Here is a 17,388-nt window from a genome sequence, read left to right on the forward strand (position 1 = left end):
GCACCCCCTCGTCCAGCATCCTCCTCCTGTGTTGAAGATGGCCTCTTTGGCCAGTGCCAGGAGGAGGTTGACAAGGAGGTCTCTTGATTTTGTGGGGCCTCAGACAGGGTGTGAATAGATAAAGAGGTGTGGGGAAAAGTGCAGCCAGACCCTCAACAGGAGGTTCTGGAGGAGCCAGAATAGGGGCTGCAACCTGGCACATTTTAGGTAAACATATGCCAGGTTCTCCCTCATGCCGCAGAAGGGGCAGGTGTCGGGAACAGGGGTACATGCCTGTTCTCACAGCTCTGTGAAGGAGCCACAAACCAATATCCCCAGTGGGCTGTGGGACCAGGCTGGATTCACCCTCCACAGGTGGTAGAAAGTCCCACCACTTGGTGTCTGGATGGGACATGAGGGTGAGGAAATGAAACATGTGGAGGACAAGCATGTACAGTTGATCACTGGGCAAAGTTCGAAAGTGAGCTGCAGCCAGCTGGGATTGTGAAAGGGATGAGCCGGGGGGCTGGGGTACAGGGTTGGGGTGCAGGGCTGTGAGGGCCCCGGCTGGGGGTGTGGGTTCGTCGGTGGGGCTGGCGATGAGGGGCTCAGGGCTGGGACAGAGGGTTGGTGTGTGGCCTCATGGTGGGGCTGGCGATGAAGGGCTTAGGGCTGGGACAGAGGGTTGGGGTGTGGCCTCATGGTGGGGCTGGCGATGAAAGGCTCAGGGCTGGGGATGAGGGGTTTGTGGTGCAGGAGGATGCTCCAGGGCTACAGCGGGGAGAGAGGACTCCCCACTGCTCTCTCTCCCCACAGCAGCACCGGAGCTGGGGGAGAGGTGCCTCTCCCCACCACAAGAGGGCAGCTCCGGGGCTGGAGCCACAGGATAGGTGCCCCTCCCCTGGCCCTGGCAGGTCCGGGTCGGAGCTGGGTTCTGGCGGGGTAGGGGTGCTCCAGCTGTGGCAGGTCCGGGCTCCCCAGCTGCGGTGGGTCTGGGCCACAGGCAGCAGCGTTGGGGGTAGGGGAGGGCTGCAGGTCCGGGCCAGGGCTGGGTTTGGGCCGCCCCTCCCCCGACTGCAGCAGTTTGGAGGACAGGCTAGGTGGGGGCCTGGGGAGGGGCACCCTCCCCTTGCTGCGGCAGGTCCCCGGGTGGGTTCCCTAAGCACCCGTGTGGCGCTAAATAGGCTGCTGCTTGGCCATGCGGCTGCACAGGTTACAGGGAAATTAGGAATCCCAGAGAGTTTACACAGACACAGGACGGATCCTCATCCCCATTTCACACACTGGGAAATCCAGGCACAAGGAGAAAAATCGACTCGCTCCAGATCATTGGTGCAGTGTGCGGTAGAATTGGAAAATGAACTCAGGATGCCTCGTGCCCCCCTCCCAACCACGAGAATCTACCACTGCCCTCAGTGCCCCCAGAACCCACTGCCCTCCCTCAGCGGGAAGCTGAACCCAGGAGTCCTGGCTCCCAGCCCCCTCTGCTGCTCTAACCACACAGAGCTGCATTTCCTGTCTAGGGGCCAGCTGTTCACACCAATGTGTATTGAGCTTCATGGTGTCCCCTCCACCTCAGGGCATTTGTTATTATATCATCAACCCTCTCCGCTCCGCCTGCCCCTTTAGCTCCCTGCCCACCTGCCCCCAGACTCTACAGCTCCCTAGCTGGGTCCTGGACACACGTCGATAACTGCCCCAGAGCCCACGGCCCTGAGGCTCCCCAGCTGGCTGCTGAGCAGCCACCAATGTCCCCACAAACCCCATGGTACTTCAGCTGGGTGCTGGGGACACACCGATGGCCCTGGTGGAAGCATCTGACACTAGGGAGGAGCCAGGGTTTGCAGACAGCTCCAGCATATCCAGGCTCTGTTCTCTATGGGGCTGGGGGGGCGGGGCTCTTCCCCATGTACTCACCAGCCTGAGCCCGGGGGGCAGGGGAAAGGCAATGGGGAACAGGAACAGCCACAGCATTGTCAGAGGGACATCAGGGAAGTGGGTGATGGCATCTGTTTCTGGGGTCATTTATAGACCTGACTAGGAGGGGCTGGGCCCCCCAAGTGACACTTGGCACAGGGTAAACCATAGCCCCTGGTTCCTGCTGGGGAGGAGTTCACACGTGGGGTGTCGCTCACCAGCCGCCCTGCAGAGCTAGCAGAGAGTAATCTGCTGGGCCTGGGAAAATCTGGGGCCCGGTAGTCCAGGGGACATGCACATCTGGGGCCCTAATGCCCCCGCTCCAGGCACCAGCCTGAGCACCCGTGAGCAGCAGCACTATCAGGCCCATGGGGGGCAGCATCTGCCCGGGAGGTGGGTTACAGGCCTGGCCTGGCGGGGCAGCGGGGATGCAAGGCAGGAAACCTCCAGGCCATGCACTCCAGGGTGTGGGTGGAAGACCTGCCATCTCAGCGCTTGGACCCCACACCACACCAGCTGCAGGGAGGGTGGAGAAGGAGAGTCACCATCTGGGGTCCCTCAGCTGTTGAGTCTATTCTGGTGGGGCCATGGGCATTGCAGGGCTGTGCTCACCCTGGACAGTGCCCTGCAGCCCTGCAGAGTTGGGGGGAGGAGAAGTGGCTCAGCCGCTAAGAGGAGGGGCCTAGTCTGAGGCCTGTGCTGTGGTTAACCCGGCCTCATCTCAGCGTCTCTCTGCACTGGGAGGGTTCCTGTGTCTGGTCGGGAACCTTCACAAGCTGCAGGCTCACAGACGCCTTTGCCTGCTGTCTTGCACAGCAAAACTGCTCCCCCTCCTCCCTGGCACCCAGGTGAAGGAGCTGCAGGAAGGTTCCTCTGTTGCTCTGCGCCCTCCACAGCTGGGGCTGGGGCACATATGGGCACTGGCCCAGCCTGGAGCTGTGCATATCTGGGGTGGAGCTGAGCCCTGATGCAGCTTGCACTACCCCCCAGCGCCCGCTCCAAGCATGCATCAGATGAGGCGTGTGGCTAGGGCTGAGACATCCATTGACAGCTTCACTGGCCTCTTCCTTCAGACATCTGGGTCGGAGCAGAGACGGGGGCTGGGGGGGACACGTCAGTGTGATGTTTCCACCTGCCAGGTGGGGCCTCGGCCATCTCTGTTCCTGGAAACCCCACCACATGGGTGTGGTGGGGGAGACCAGTCCCCACATCTGAGCCCCTGGAGCCCTGCCCAGCAAGGGACTGCCCATTCTGGTGCCAGGCACAGCTGGGGACACACCTAGCTGGGATCTCCCCCTCTACACCCAGTAGCTGTGCACAGCTGGACACCACACACATCTGGAGCAAAGATGGGGGAGGGGGCTCAGCAGCTAACAACAGAGTCTGCCTTGGTGCTAATGTGGGAGGAGCCGTGGTTTGACCAAGACTCAGATCAGCTTCTGGTGGGAACCCGGCCCCTTGATCCTTTTCAATGGCTCTCCTTCCCCTCCGTGTGGGTGTGAGCTGGTGGGAGGAACATGGATCTGGGAGACCAGAGCCCCCTGTCTTTGACAGCATGGCTTCCCAAAGACCCCCGCATTGCAGGTGGAGGCAGAAACAATGCATCTGATTCTCAACCCCCCTGAGCCAGCCAGTCTTCAATGGGAGTTGGCTCCCCCTAAAAGGGAAAGGCCCCATGTCCCATTCCCCATCCACCCATTCAGTACCCAGCCCTGGGTCTGGTTTGCAGTCAGAGCCCCCTAGAGGGGAAAGGCCCCATCTCCCATTCCCCATCCCCAGGAACCAGCCAGTCCCTGGCCCTGGGGCTGGATGGGGGATGCTGCCCCATAGAGGGGAAACACCCGTATCCATTTCTCACCCACCCCCACATGAAGGGTTGCTGTGTACTGTGAGGCTGAGTCCCATGAGGAGCTGCTCCCATTGCACTGGGTGAGGGGCTGAGTGGACTCCTGTGCGTACCTGCTCCTGGCCATACATTCTAGGGGGCTCATTGCATGTTCGGTGCTTATAAAAATCTCCCCATATCCCCGAATTGGGAGATGCTGGGAGCTGAGCTTCAATGGGATTGAGACCCAGAACTTGACAGGATGGGCTGGGAATTGTAAAGGGGGTGGGATCAGGGTATTAGGGGCCCAACTCCCACTGAAAGTCAATGGGATTTTGATACCTCACTCCTGCAGGTGGCTTTGAACATTCCCGCTGGCTGTGTGCAATAGCGGTGGCCATTTCTAAAAGCCTTGGAAGGAAATAAACACCCAAGAAGGCTGAATGTCACTACACTCGATAGATACCGACAGCTACAGGACAGGGAGTGAAATTAAGAAGCAAACATGGTGGAGGTGAAGGCGCCAACAGGGCTGAGATACTAGAGCAATGGGTAACACTGTCAGGGAATGGATGGAGGGAGAGAGGGAGTGTATGGGGAGGGAGGAAGGGATGGAGACTTGCATATTCCTAGGGAGATAGGGAGAGAAGGATGGCAGGATGGATTGATAGAAGGGTGTGGATGGGGAGGGAGAGAGGGACAGATAGAAAGGGTGGATGGACATGGAAGGTATAGTCGAAAGAGAGATCCTGAGACATGAGGCCTCCCCTAAAGGGTCTGGTGTAAGGCCTAAGGCCTGAACTAAAGTCAGGCCCTGCTGAGATAAGGTAAAGTTAGCAAGAGTCAGTCTATGAGTACAGGTCAGGCCCTGTGACAAAGCAGATGCCAGCTTGCGTATTCACTATCTGATACATGAACTTGCCAAGCACAGGGCTGGTGTTGCAAAAACACAAGCACTCCTAGGCGCTAAGTGTTCACATAAATATATTCCAGAAGGACAGTGCCAGAACATCCTAATACAAGGTAAACTCACTTCCTGAAGGTGACACAAGGACACACCGACTCTCCTAAAGATAAGGTCAGGATGAAAGGGTGATGGATAGAGATATTTTGAGCCAACCATCAGGGACACAGTAAAGAGTGGTAACTAACCACATCACAGGGGCAAGACATACCTTATTTGTACCAGTGTATAAAAGGGGGGTCACAGAGGGGTTGTCTTTGCCTGGTTTTGGGGGGAGTGGAGACTCACCCCCCTCAATGAGCCGAGCCCATTGTCACAGGCATAAATGTCTTAGTGTACCAGTAGTACATATAAGGCAGTGATACTGTGCTTTGTCGGCAATAAACCTGGCCGAGCACCTTCACCGCTGAACTGTGTCTGTGGTCTTCTTTGACAGTTCGATAGAAGTCTGCTGTACGGGCTACCTGGCCAGAGCCAGTGTAGCACACAGAGAGAACGCACATGCAGCCAACAACTGACAACCCTGGTGACCCCGACCGCTAATCTGGTAAATTGGTGAGCTGCCCTCTGTCGGAGTCATGAACTAACGTGGCAGAAAGCTATGAGCTAGGGAACCCCCTTATCTCCTCCCTGCAAATCCTCACAAAGTTTGATGAGATATGGAGGTGCTGTGATGTCAGTATAGGACGTCCATATGAATTTTAGAAAGATAGTGTGAAAGAAACACATAATGGAATCTGTACGGCTAGGACAGCCACTGTAGCCTTGGAAAATAAGAAGAGTAAGTTCTGTCTGGAGGGAGATCTCACGGCAGGCTCGATTGTTTGTTCATTTCTCTGGAACATTAATAGCTTTCTGTCCTCCTTTCCTCTGAAATATCCCTCCATACATCCTTCTTCTATATCCATCTGTCTTCTCATATACTATGTCCATCCATTCATCGTTCACCAGTATCTATTCATGATCATCCATCCTTCTTCAATATCAATCCGTCTATTCTCTTGTAATATACATCCATTCATCTATCCATCTATCCAGCCATCCTTCTGCAATATCCATCCATCCATCCATCCATCCATCCATACTTCTGTATTGCCCATCCATCCATCCTTCTACCTTCTCATCTGCCATGTCCATCCATCCATTGTTTCACAGTATCTATCCATCCTCTGTCTATCCATCCTTCTGCAATATCCATCCATCTGTTGCCTTTTCTTTCATTTAAAGGGAATTTTGTAGTGTGGTATTACACCACCGTAGGTTCGGCTCTAGTGGCTACAGTTTCAAACTCACAGAGTGAAAGTCACCTCTGCTACTTGCTTCAGATTTAGAGTCTCTAGGAACACAAGGACAAAGGGTTGTGACCACACATACATTTCACGCATAAAAGGCCCTGTCTGTTTTACAAGTTTTATTGAAGTTACAGTTAAAGTTATGATTACCCAAACATCTAGAAATTCTATAAAGACCGGTGAACAAGTGACAAATATACTTCTACTCACATCGTTTCATGATATTCTAAAGGTCTGATGGATGCCTGGCCAAATGATCATCTCTAGAGGGGTGGTTCCTGCTGGTGTTTCCAATAGGAAGCTCAATTTTCCTGATCTGGGCATCCTTTTTTTATAATGTGATTTCAACTATGCCTCATTAGCTTTTATGCACATTATGCACCCTACAGTTAGGGCACATGTTAGAAAAATGTCACTGCCGGGGATCTTGTAAGCAAAAAATTACTCTTAGTGTTCATTTTTCGCAGCGCCACATATGGGTACATCTTTCCCCGTAATCTTGTGGCATAGGGTCATTCTTTGGTCACTTATGTCAACCATTTCTTAATCCTATGGCGTAGGGTGGATAAGCTACTATCTTACAGGCCTCAGCCTGTAGACCTTGTGTTTGAGCCCTCCTTACTGAGACCCCTAATACCTAATTATCCCTTCTAACTACTGATCTATCTTATATTTCTGTAATCCTACAATTTAACTCATAACATGTTGTTGAATCATAACATCAAACAATAAATGATCAATCAACTAAAATCATTGGCTACACATCCATCCATCCATCTGCAATAGCCAGCCATTGCTCTGCAATACCTGTCTAGCTCTCCACTCATACTAGAGATGGATGCTCCCCTCTAAGGCTTCAGCTTGCACAGAGTTTTCTTGATCCATGGGACGTATATGGAGAGCCTGGTAAACACACTGGGAGTTGACCAGTCACCGCTGCCATGGGAGACTATGCCCCGGGCCTTCCCATTACAGACCAGTGGGCCCCCAGAGTCGCCCTGAGAAGTAAATACCAGGCACAGGGTTACCGATGTCCAAGCAAAGAGTGGGCTGCATTCTGTATTCACGGTCCTGAAATCCACCTCTGTAACCCACTTCCTGGGGGTTCACAGTCAAGTCACTCCCAGGACATGCCCAGGGCTTCCACCCCATGACCCAACCAACCCCTGTCGCTGAATTCTAGAACCTGCCCGATTCTGGTGTCTGATTTCTAGCATCCATCCCCGATTTCTTTAAGCTGCTCAATTCCTGTCCCTGATTCCGAATCCTGATTTCCAGCATCTGGCTGACTCCTGCCCTTGATTTCTAGGATCTCCTGCTTGTTTCTCAGATCCACCTTGGGTTCTTGATTCAGCCATTCCCCTTTCTGACTCCTAGGATCAGTCTGATTTCCAAACCTGATTTCTGGAATCTTTCCCTCACGATTAAGATCCATCCCTGATTTCCAGGATGTGGCTGATTCATGTCCCTGATTTCTGGAATCTTTCCCTCACGATTAAGATCCATCCCTGATTTCCAGGATGTGGCTGATTCATGTCCCTGATTTCTGGAACCTGTTGAATATCCAGATGATTTCTGTCCCTGATTTCTGTGATCTTGCCAGTTCCTGTCCCAAATTATTAGCATCCATTCCTCATTTGAAAGAACTGCCTGGTTCTTGTCCCTGATTTCTAGCCTCCATTCCTGATTCCTAGGGTCTGGGCAATTCTGATTCCTGGTTCCCAGGATCTGCCTGGCTTACCATGGATCCTGACTCTCCCCATTCTGCCCAGCCCTGTCGGTCTCCTGTTCTAGCAGCACCTTGTCCCAGGCACTGTGTGCCCCTGTCCCACACTCACCAGGAATGGCGACTTCCTCTCCTGGGGGTCCCCCACGCACAGCATCCTGGATGGGACATAGTGCAGATAGGGCTGAGACAGACACATTTTCTTGTCCATGACCATCAGTTCCACCTCCTGCAGGGTCGAGGAGGGCTGGGAGTTTGTCTTGCTACTGGTCTGGCCCCAGCCAGCCACGCTGCACACTGCCCCCTTCTTCACCTTCTTCTGGGACAGGGGAATTGTGCCCACAGTCTGGGTCAGCTTGGCCTTGTCCATCAGCTGTGATGCAGGGTGAAGGGCGGGAGAGAGAAGGGAAATCAAACTCCTCTTGGGGGATGCATCCTATCCTGGGGGGATGGTGCTAGATGAGACCAGGTGGGGCATCCCCATGAGAACTGTGCAAATCTGTGATGCCATGTGGCTACAGGGGGCTTGGTGATGGGACAGAGTGATATCTGCAGCAGAGTGAGGTCACTGGTGGAGGGGTGATGTGACTGTGATGCTACATGCTGCAGTGGGGGGGTCAGTGGGGGGGGGGATGGAATGAAAGTGGTACCTGCAGTAGTGTGGATTCACTGGGGGTCAGGGTGGCATTACACCCCATTGTGACATTGCACTCCATACGCTTTATGAAAATATGCTTATGAATATGACATAACTGCTGTACGCTAAATGCCCCTTGTAAGGTATCATTAGAAAGCTTATAATCCACTGAGTGTGTTCACCCTATTTGTTTGCATGGATTGTTTCCATGTCTGGCGGTAGGCGAACAAGACATAAACTCGTATTGCTGATGCAAACACCTGAAGTGGAAGCCATTAAAGGTGCTTCAGAAACAACGACCTGTGAATGGCACTGATTACCTGCAAGCCACCCTGTGACCTGTGGGCCCACCCAGGAAGAACGGAGGCTGGGGGCCTTACAGTGACATGTGACCCTCTCACCTGATACTTTTCAGAGTAACAGCTGTGTTAGTCTGTATTCGCAAAAAGAAAAGGAGTACTTGTGGCACCTTAGAGACTAACCAATTTATTTGATCATGAGCTTTCGTGAGCTACAGCTCACTTCATCGGATGCATACCGTGGAAACTGCAGAAGACATTATATACACACAGAGACCATGAAACAATACCTCCTCCCACCCCACTGTCCTGCTGGTAATAGCTTATCTAAAGTGATCAAGTTGGGCCATTTCCAGCACAAATCCAGGTTTTCATAGAATCATAGAATCATAGAATATCAGGGTTGGAAGGGACCCCAGAAGGTCATCTAGTCCAACCCCCTGCTCAAAGCAGGACCAATTCCCAGTTAAATCATCCCAGCCAGGGCTTTGTCAAGCCTGACCTTAAAAACCTCTAAGGAAGGAGATTCTACCACCTCCCTAGGTAACGCATTCCAGTGTTTCACCACCCTCTTAGTGAAAAAGTTTTTCCTAATATCCAATCTAAACCTCCCCCACTGCAACTTGAGACCATTACTCCTCGTTCTGTCATCTGCTACCATTGAGAACAGTCTAGAGCCATCCTCTTTGGAACCCCCTTTCAGGTAGTTGAAAGCAGCTATCAAATCCCCCCTCATTCTTCTCTTCTGCAGGCTAAACAATCCCAGCTCCCTCAGCCTCTCCTCATAAGTCATGTGTTCTAGACCCCTAATCATTTTTGTTGCCCTTCGCTGGACTCTCTCCAATTTATCCACATCCTTCTTGTAGTGTGGGGCCCAAAACTGGACACAGTACTCCAGATGAGGCCTCACCAATGTCGAATAGAGGGGAACGATCACATCCCTCGATCTGCTCGCTATGCCCCTACTTATACATCCCAAAATGCCATTGGCCTTCTTGGCAACAAGGGCACGCTGCTGACTCATATCCAGCTTCTCGTCCACTGTCACCCCTAGGTCCTTTTCCACAGAACTGCTGCCTAGCCATTCGGTCCCTAGTCTGTAGCTGTGCATTGGGTTCTTCCGTCCTAAGTGCAGGACTCTGCACTTATCCTTATTGAACCTCATCAGATTTCTTTTGGCCCAATCCTCCAATTTGTCTAGGTCCTTCTGTATCCTATCCCTCCCCTCCAGCGTATCTACCACTCTTCCCAGTTTAGTATCATCCGCAAATTTGCTGAGAGTGCAATCCACACCATCCTCCAGATCATTTATGAAGATATTGAACAAAACCGGCCCCAGGACCGACCCTTGGGGCACTCCACTTGATACCGGCTGCCAACTAGACATGGAGCCATTGATCACTACCCGTTGAGCCCGACAATCTAGCCAGCTTTCTACCCACCTTATAGTGCATTCATCCAGCCCATACTTCCTTAACTAATAATAACTTAGTAATAGCCCATCCAAAGTGACCACTCTCTTCACAATGTGTATGATAATCAAGGTGGGCCATTTCCTGCACAAATCCAGGTTCTTACCAGCAAGAGAGTGAGTTTGTGTGTGGTGGGGTGAGGGTGAGAAAACTTGGATTTGTGCTGGAAATGGCCTAACTTGATCACTTTAGATAAGCTATTACCAGCAGGACAGTGGGGTGGGAGGAGGTATTGTTTCATGGTCTCTGTGTGTATATAATGTCTTCTGCAGTTTCCACGGTATGCATCCGATGAAGTGAGCTGTAGCTCACGAAAGCTCATGCTCAAATAAATTGGTTAGTCTCTAAGGTGCCACAAGTCCTCCTTTTCTTTTCACCTGATACTGAATTCCATCTGGAATCTGGTACTTTTCCAGAGGGAGTGGGATTTCAAATAAAGGTTTCCTGCCTTAGGGAAGTTCTATATAAAGTGGGGGAAGCAAACAAAAGCTGTCTTCAGCTGGCTTAAGAGGTGGCCCCCCAACCCCGCAGAGATACCTGCAAGCACCTGGAAACAAAAGGACTGTAACCACAGGGGTGGGTGAGAACAGGCTGGACCCAGGTTAGAAAAGACAATTGACCTGAGAAGGATTTTATCTGAAGTAACATCTAGGGTGAGAAGTTATCATTTGTGACTGATTTCTTAGTGTATTCAGCTTAGCCTTGCGTGTTTTGTTTTATTTTTCTCTGTGAATACTCTGAAACCTTTGTTCTGTCTGTTATTGCTAAAAACCACTTAAATCCTACTTTTTATACTTAATAAAATCACTTTTGTTTATTAATAAACCCAGTGTAGTAATTGTTACCTGGAGGAGTGGGGTTGGGGGGGCAGACAAACAGTTGTGCAAATCTCTCTTTCAGTGCTACAGAGGGCGAATATTTAATGAGTTTACCCCGTATAAACTTTATACAGAGTAAAACGGATTTAGTTGGGATTTAGATCCCACTGGGAGCTAGGTGTCTGAATGCTGGAGACAGGTGACCTGCTGAGCTGTTTTCAGTTAAGGTCTGCAGCTTTGGGGATGTGGCCCAGATTCTGTGTCTGTACTGCAGCAGGCTAGCATGTCTGGCTCAACCAGGCAGGGTTCTGGAGGCCCAGGCTGGGAGGAAAAACAGGCTCAGAGGTAATTTCAGCACATCAGGTGACAGGGCCTAGGGGATCTCTGTGACCGAGCCCATCACACCCATCTTCTTCATAGTAATGTTAGGATATGAGTATGGCACAATTATAATATATATTGTGCAAGATAAGGCATGTGAGATATCATTGAAAAGGTTATGATTTACTGAACATGACTATCATATTTATATGTATGTATCATTTTTGTATCTGAAGTTAGGAATATTGTTTACACCTGGGGAATATCCACTAGACAGAAATCAATCAGTCTAGATTGATGTCTGGTAAGGACCATTAGGAAGAATAATAGGTCTTAGAAGATGCTAATCTCTTACTGAGGAGCCTTCCTAGGCAAGCCTTCCTGGGAACACTGCAAACAGCCTTTATGTTATGGCTGCAGGTTCATGTGATGAAGCCACCTGGTACTGGACTTCATGATAATATCAGTATTTTTCCACTGACCAGGGGTGGGAATCACACTGGAAGACAAAAAATTCCCGCCATATGTAAAACCTATTTAAGGCAAGGGAGTGACATAATCATGGCTCGTTCTTCACTGAATCCCCATCCAGGATGATGGCTGTAAACATCTAAGAAACAAAGACTGAATGAGGGCAGAATGACTGAGCTCAGGCTGGAAGACTGTCTAGCCTGTAAATAAAATATCTGAAGTTTTAAGCTGCAGGCAAATGCAACTGCCCTTCAAGAATCTCTGCAATCTGCTAAAACAACATTTAGGGTGGGAATTTGCTACTTGTAAACAGTGTAGTATATTAAGCTTAGATTGCATATTTTTCTTATTTGCTAGGTAATCTACTTTGATCTGTTTGCTATCCCTTATAATCACTTAAAATCTATTTTTTGTAGTTAATAAACTTGTTTTGTTTTGTTTAAAACCCAGTGTGTATATGGAAATTATAACTTGGGGCAGAAAGCTGTGCGTATCCCCCTCCACATTGAGGGAGGGGGTGAATTTCATGACCTTACGCTGTATAGTTCTCTGTGCAGGACAAGACGGTGCAATTTTGGGTTTAGTCTCTAGATAGGGGTGTGCACCTGAGTACTGGGCAGTTCCTTAGCCAATCCTTCCCATGCAGTGCTGATCTCAGCATCGTTGTGAAGCTGCAGCTGGATGTGTCCCTACATGTATTTATGCTAGAGGGGATTTGAGAGCCTGTCACACCATTACAGTGTAAAGGGAGCCCAGGCTTTTGGGTCAGGTGGGCTCAGTGGTACCCCAGTGGTACCCAGTTCTAAGCAGCACCCCAGGGGGAATCCGTCACAGTGGAGTGATGAGATGGGGTGATACCTGCAGCAGTGTGAGGTCACTGGGGTGGGGGCTGAGATATGGCCAGTACCTGCAGCAGCATGAGGTCATTTTCAAACGTCTCGTCATTGAATTCTGGGTGGGGGATTCGGCGCCATACCCAGATTTTCTGCGTCCCCAGTTCATCTATTTCAAAGTTGTGGGCCCCCAGCAGCACGGAGATGTTGCTGTGAAATACAAGGGGATGCAGGTGCTGCAGACAGGTCAGTACTCTGGATTCTGGCATGGGTCATTAACCTTGTTAAAGTGGGTGTGTGTAGATCATGCCAGCACTCCAGGGCCTTTCCCCTGCTGGGTGGGGAGTAACTTTGACCTGGCCCCAGGCTCGGAGAATGGCTGGCTAAGGGGCAGGGATCTTGCATTTCTTAACTCAACTCAATGTAACTCAAGGTTGCAGTTACAATGAGCTGCCGTCACCATCACGTCCTCCTGGATCAGGAACCCTCCACACATGTTTCCTCCCTTTCCTTCTCTCTGTATTCTTACAAAGGCCATGTAGGGTCTGGAGTTAGGCTGGGCTTCCTGTCCTCCAATGATCTCCCCTGGCAGACGTGTCAAGAGAAGGATTTAATTCAGGTTCCCGATCCAGCCAGCTGGTGTATCCCTCCGCTAACCAAGATCAAGGCCCCCATTGTCCTAGGCACTGAACAGACCCAGTCCGAGACCAGAGTTTGGTGGAATTGAAAAATGAACCCAGGAGTCCCGGCTCCTAGCCCCTCTTCCCCGGCTCTAACCATACAGACTGCACAGACCTGCATTTCCTGTCTAGGAGTTGGCCGTTCACATCAGCAACGTATTGAATTTCTGTGCGTTGCCTCCCTCTCAGGGGATTTATTATGGTAGCATCAACCCCCTCCTCTCCCCTTGCCCCTTTAGGTCCCTGCACACCTGCCCCCAGACCCCATGCCTCCCCAGATGGGTCCTGGGCATATACTGATGCCCCCAGGCCCCAAAGCTCAGGCGCACCTCAGCTTTGTTCTGGGCACACATACACTGATAACTGCCCCCAGGTCCCACGGACCTGAGGCTCCCTAGTTGAGTCCTGGGAAAACACCAATAGCCCCTGGAGCCCCACAGCACTCCAGCTGGATGCTGGGGACACTCCAATGGCCCCAGTGGAAGCATCTGACTCTGGGGAGGAGCCATGGTTTGCAGACAGCTCCAGTAGTGCCAAGCTCTACTCCCTCTGAGGCCAAAGGGGGCCTATCCCCTCTTGCACTCACCAGCCTGAGCCCCGGGGGGCAGGGGAAAGACCATGGGAAACAGGAGCAGCAGCAGCAGCATCAGAAGGCGTCTGGGGAAGGAGACAACGTGTCTGTCTCTGGGGTCACTTATAGGACGGGTGACGCTTGGCTCAGGGTAAACCACATCCCCTGGATCCTGCCGGGGAGGAGTTCACACATAGAGTAAGGCAGTCACCAGCCACCCTGCAGAGCTAGCAGAAAGCAAACCTTTGGGGCTGTGCACATGTGGGGCCCTAGAGCCTCTGGGGGTGTGCATATATGGGGAATTGCACCCCCTGGGGCTTTGTACATTTGAAGCCCTGTACCCCTGGAGACTGTGCAGCTCTGGGGCCCTGAACACCCTGGGGACTGAGCAGATATGGGGCCTAGCAGATATGGGGGGCTGAGCACATGTGGGGCCCTGTACCCCATGAGGCTGTGCACATGTGGCTTCCTGTACCCCTGGACTGTGCACATCTGGGCCCCCTTAACCCCAGGGCTATTCACATCTGGGGCTCTGCACCCCTGGAGGCTGTGCACTTGTGGGGCCCTGCACCCTCTGAGGTTATGCACTTCTTGGGCCCTGCACCCCTGGGCCTGTGCATATCTGGGGTGCTATAGTCCAGGGGCCATGCATATTTGGGGCCCTGAACCTCCTGGGGACTGTGCACATCGGGGCCACTATGACCCCCCCAATCACCAGCCTGAGCCTTGGGGAGCAGGAGTACGAGCAACATTGTCAGGGCGCAGCTGGGGAGGGGACATCTGCCTGGGAGATGGGTTAGAGGTCTGGATCGGCACTGGGAATGCAAGGCAGGAAACCTCAGGGCCATGTGCTCCGGGATGTGGGTGAGGGCTCTCCCACCTCAGCTCTTGGACCCCCCCACCACATCAACTGGGGGGTGAGGGTGGAAAAGGGGAGCTGCCATCTGGGACCTCTCAGCCCCTGAGTCCATTCTGGTGGGTCCATGGGCATCGCAGGGCTGCGCTCACGCTGGGCAGTGCCCTGCTGACCTGCTGTGCTGGGAGAGGTGGCTCAGCTCCTAAGAGGAGGGGCCAGTTGAGACCTGTGCTGTGGTCAACTCGGCCTCATCTCAGCATCTCTCTGCAACAGGAGGGCTCCTGTGTCTGGCTGGGGCCTTCACCACTCGCAGGCTCACAGACTCGCTGGCCTGCGTCTTGCAAAGCAACGGAGTGGGGATGGGGGTGGGACTCGGGGGAAGAGGCAGGGCGGCTGCAGAACCTCGCACTGGAACACCATTGACTGAGAGGGGATGCAGTGTCGCCCTGGCCGTGGGGCTCTGCAGCTGCCCTGCCTCTTCCCCACAGCGCCCCCACTCCCATCCCCACTCCGTCAATGCCGTCCCCTCTCACGCCAGAGCAGAGCTCTGTGCCCGGCAGCAGAGGGACAGACATTGGCCTCTCCTGATCCTGTAAATTCCCTGGTTCGCGACCGGTCACGTCCCGAAGGAGACAGACCAGCAAGGTACAAGGTGTACCTAATTATCACTTCTCACTACTGATCAATCTTATCCTTCTATAATCCTACAATTTAACTCTATTTTGTATACAATGATTACATATGACCTAACATATTAGTTAATCATAACATCACACAATAAATGAACAATCAACTAAAACCATTGGCTACACATCCATCCATCCATCCATCTGCAATACCCAGCCAGCCAGCCAGTCATGCCTCTGCAATACTCAACTGTCTGTCCAATCATGCGAGAAGAGATGAATGCTCCCATCTATGGCATCAGCTTGTGCAGTTTTCTTGATCCACAGGACGTATTTGGAGACCCTGGTGAAAACCTGGGGTGCTGACCCATCAGGTTTGCCCTGGGAGACAATGCCCTGGGCCTTCCCGTCACAGACCAGGGGGCCTCTGGAGCCGCTTGAGAAGCAAACACCAGGTATGGGTTTACAGATGTCCAAGCAAAGGGCGGGCTGCATTCTGTATTCATGGTCCTGAAATCCAGCTCTGTACCCCTCTTTCTGGGGTCTCATGGTCAAGTCACTCTGAGGACTTGCATGGAGTTCCCACCCCAAGGTCCAGGGATCCAGCTGGACCATGTCCCTGATTTCTAGAATCTGGCCAGTTCCTGTGTCTGATTTCTAGCATCCATCACAAATTTCTTTAACCTGCTCAATTCCCATCCCTGATTCCAAATCCTGATTTCCAGCATCTGGCTGACTCCTGCCCTTGGTTTCTAGGATTTCCTACTGATTTCTCAGATCCACCCTTGGGTTCTCGATTCAGCAATTCCCCTTTTTATTTCCTAGGATCCAGCTGATTCCTAACCCTGATTTCTAGGATCTGTCCCTCACTGTTTAGATCCATCCCTGATTTCCACGATGTGGCTGATTCTTGTCCCTGATTTCTAGAACCTATTGAACATGCAGCTCATTTCCACCCCTGATTTTTATGATCTTGCCAGTTCCTGTCCCAAAATAATTAGGATCCATTCCATATTTAAAAGACCAGCCTAGTTCTTGTCCCTGATTCCTAGCCTCCATCCCTGATTCCTAGGAGCTGGCCAATTTTGGTCCCCGATTTCTGTCCTACAGCCTTTAGTGCTAGGATCTAGTCCAGTTCCAGTTCCTGGTTTCTGACTGGTTCGCCATGGATCCTGGTTCTCCCAATTCTGCCCAGCCCTGCCAGTGTCCAGTTCTAGCAGCCTCTTGTTCCGGGCGCCGCATGTCCGTGTCCCACACTCACCGGGAATGATGCCTTCCTCTTCTGGGGATCCCCCACACACAGCATCCTGGACAGGGCATAGTGCGGATATGGTTGAGGAAGACACACGCCCTTGCCCATGATCTTCAGTTCCACCTCCTGCAGAGTTGGGGAGGGCTAGGCATTTTCCTTGGTAGTAGTCAGGCCCCAGCCCGCCACGCTGCACACCCCCCTTGTAATGGGGTGCATGACCAGCCCCTCTTCCTGGGCCTGCTTGCCCTCCCAAATCAGGCTCGGAGAGACTTGAGGGTTGTGCCACACCCGTGTCTTTATTCACCTAGCCTTGTCCCACCACCAGTGCCAAACGATATAGTCTTTACAGGGTTTCCTCTGTTTACAGGCAGAATCAGTCTTCAGCCAGGAGGCTTCCAGCTCCCTCCCTGACTGACCTCTCCCTTGCTGCCTGCCTCCTTCCCAGCCTTTATAGCCCTTGGCTTGTCAGGCCGGCAGGTGCTGCCAATCCTCAGGCCGGCATCAGGACTTTTCCGTCAGCCCCAAATCTGCTTCCCTTGATTGGAGCTGACCGGGCAGGGGCTAATTAGATGCTCTTGCACCAGCACCCTGCTACACCCCTCCTACACCTGTCACCGGGGCAGGGGGATGGTGCCCACAGTGTGGGTCAGATTGGTCTCGTCCCTCAGCTGTGATGGGAGAGAGAGAGAGAAGGGAAATCAAACTCCTGTTGGAGGATGGGTCCTGTCCTGGGGGCATGGGGCCAGATGGGATCAGGTGGGGCTTCCCCATGAAACATGTACAACTTTGTGAGTCCATGTGCTCACTGGAATGAGGTGATGGGACAGCGGCAGTACCTGCAGCAATGTG

At 52.2% G+C, this 17,388-nt stretch overlaps 1 protein-coding gene across 1 annotated transcript; it reads right to left on the minus strand.

Annotated features, from left to right (window-relative positions):
- Positions 1–6,825: 6,825 nt before the first annotated feature.
- LOC311529917 (mast cell protease 1A-like) lies at positions 6,826–16,647 on the minus strand (the record flags this gene model as incomplete). Its single annotated transcript, XM_084646220.1, has 6 exons — positions 6,826–6,975; positions 7,816–8,076; positions 12,629–12,764; positions 12,983–13,139; positions 13,821–13,977; positions 16,549–16,647. 6 exons carry the CDS (start codon positions 16,645–16,647, stop codon positions 6,826–6,828), a joined length of 960 nt encoding a protein of 319 aa, XP_084502346.1.
- Between the last annotated feature and the right edge of the window lie 741 nt (positions 16,648–17,388).

This window comes from Lepidochelys olivacea, assembly GCF_965140295.1.
Source record: "Lepidochelys olivacea isolate rLepOli2 genome assembly, chromosome: 13".
Lineage (NCBI taxonomy): Eukaryota > Metazoa > Chordata > Testudines > Cheloniidae > Lepidochelys > Lepidochelys olivacea.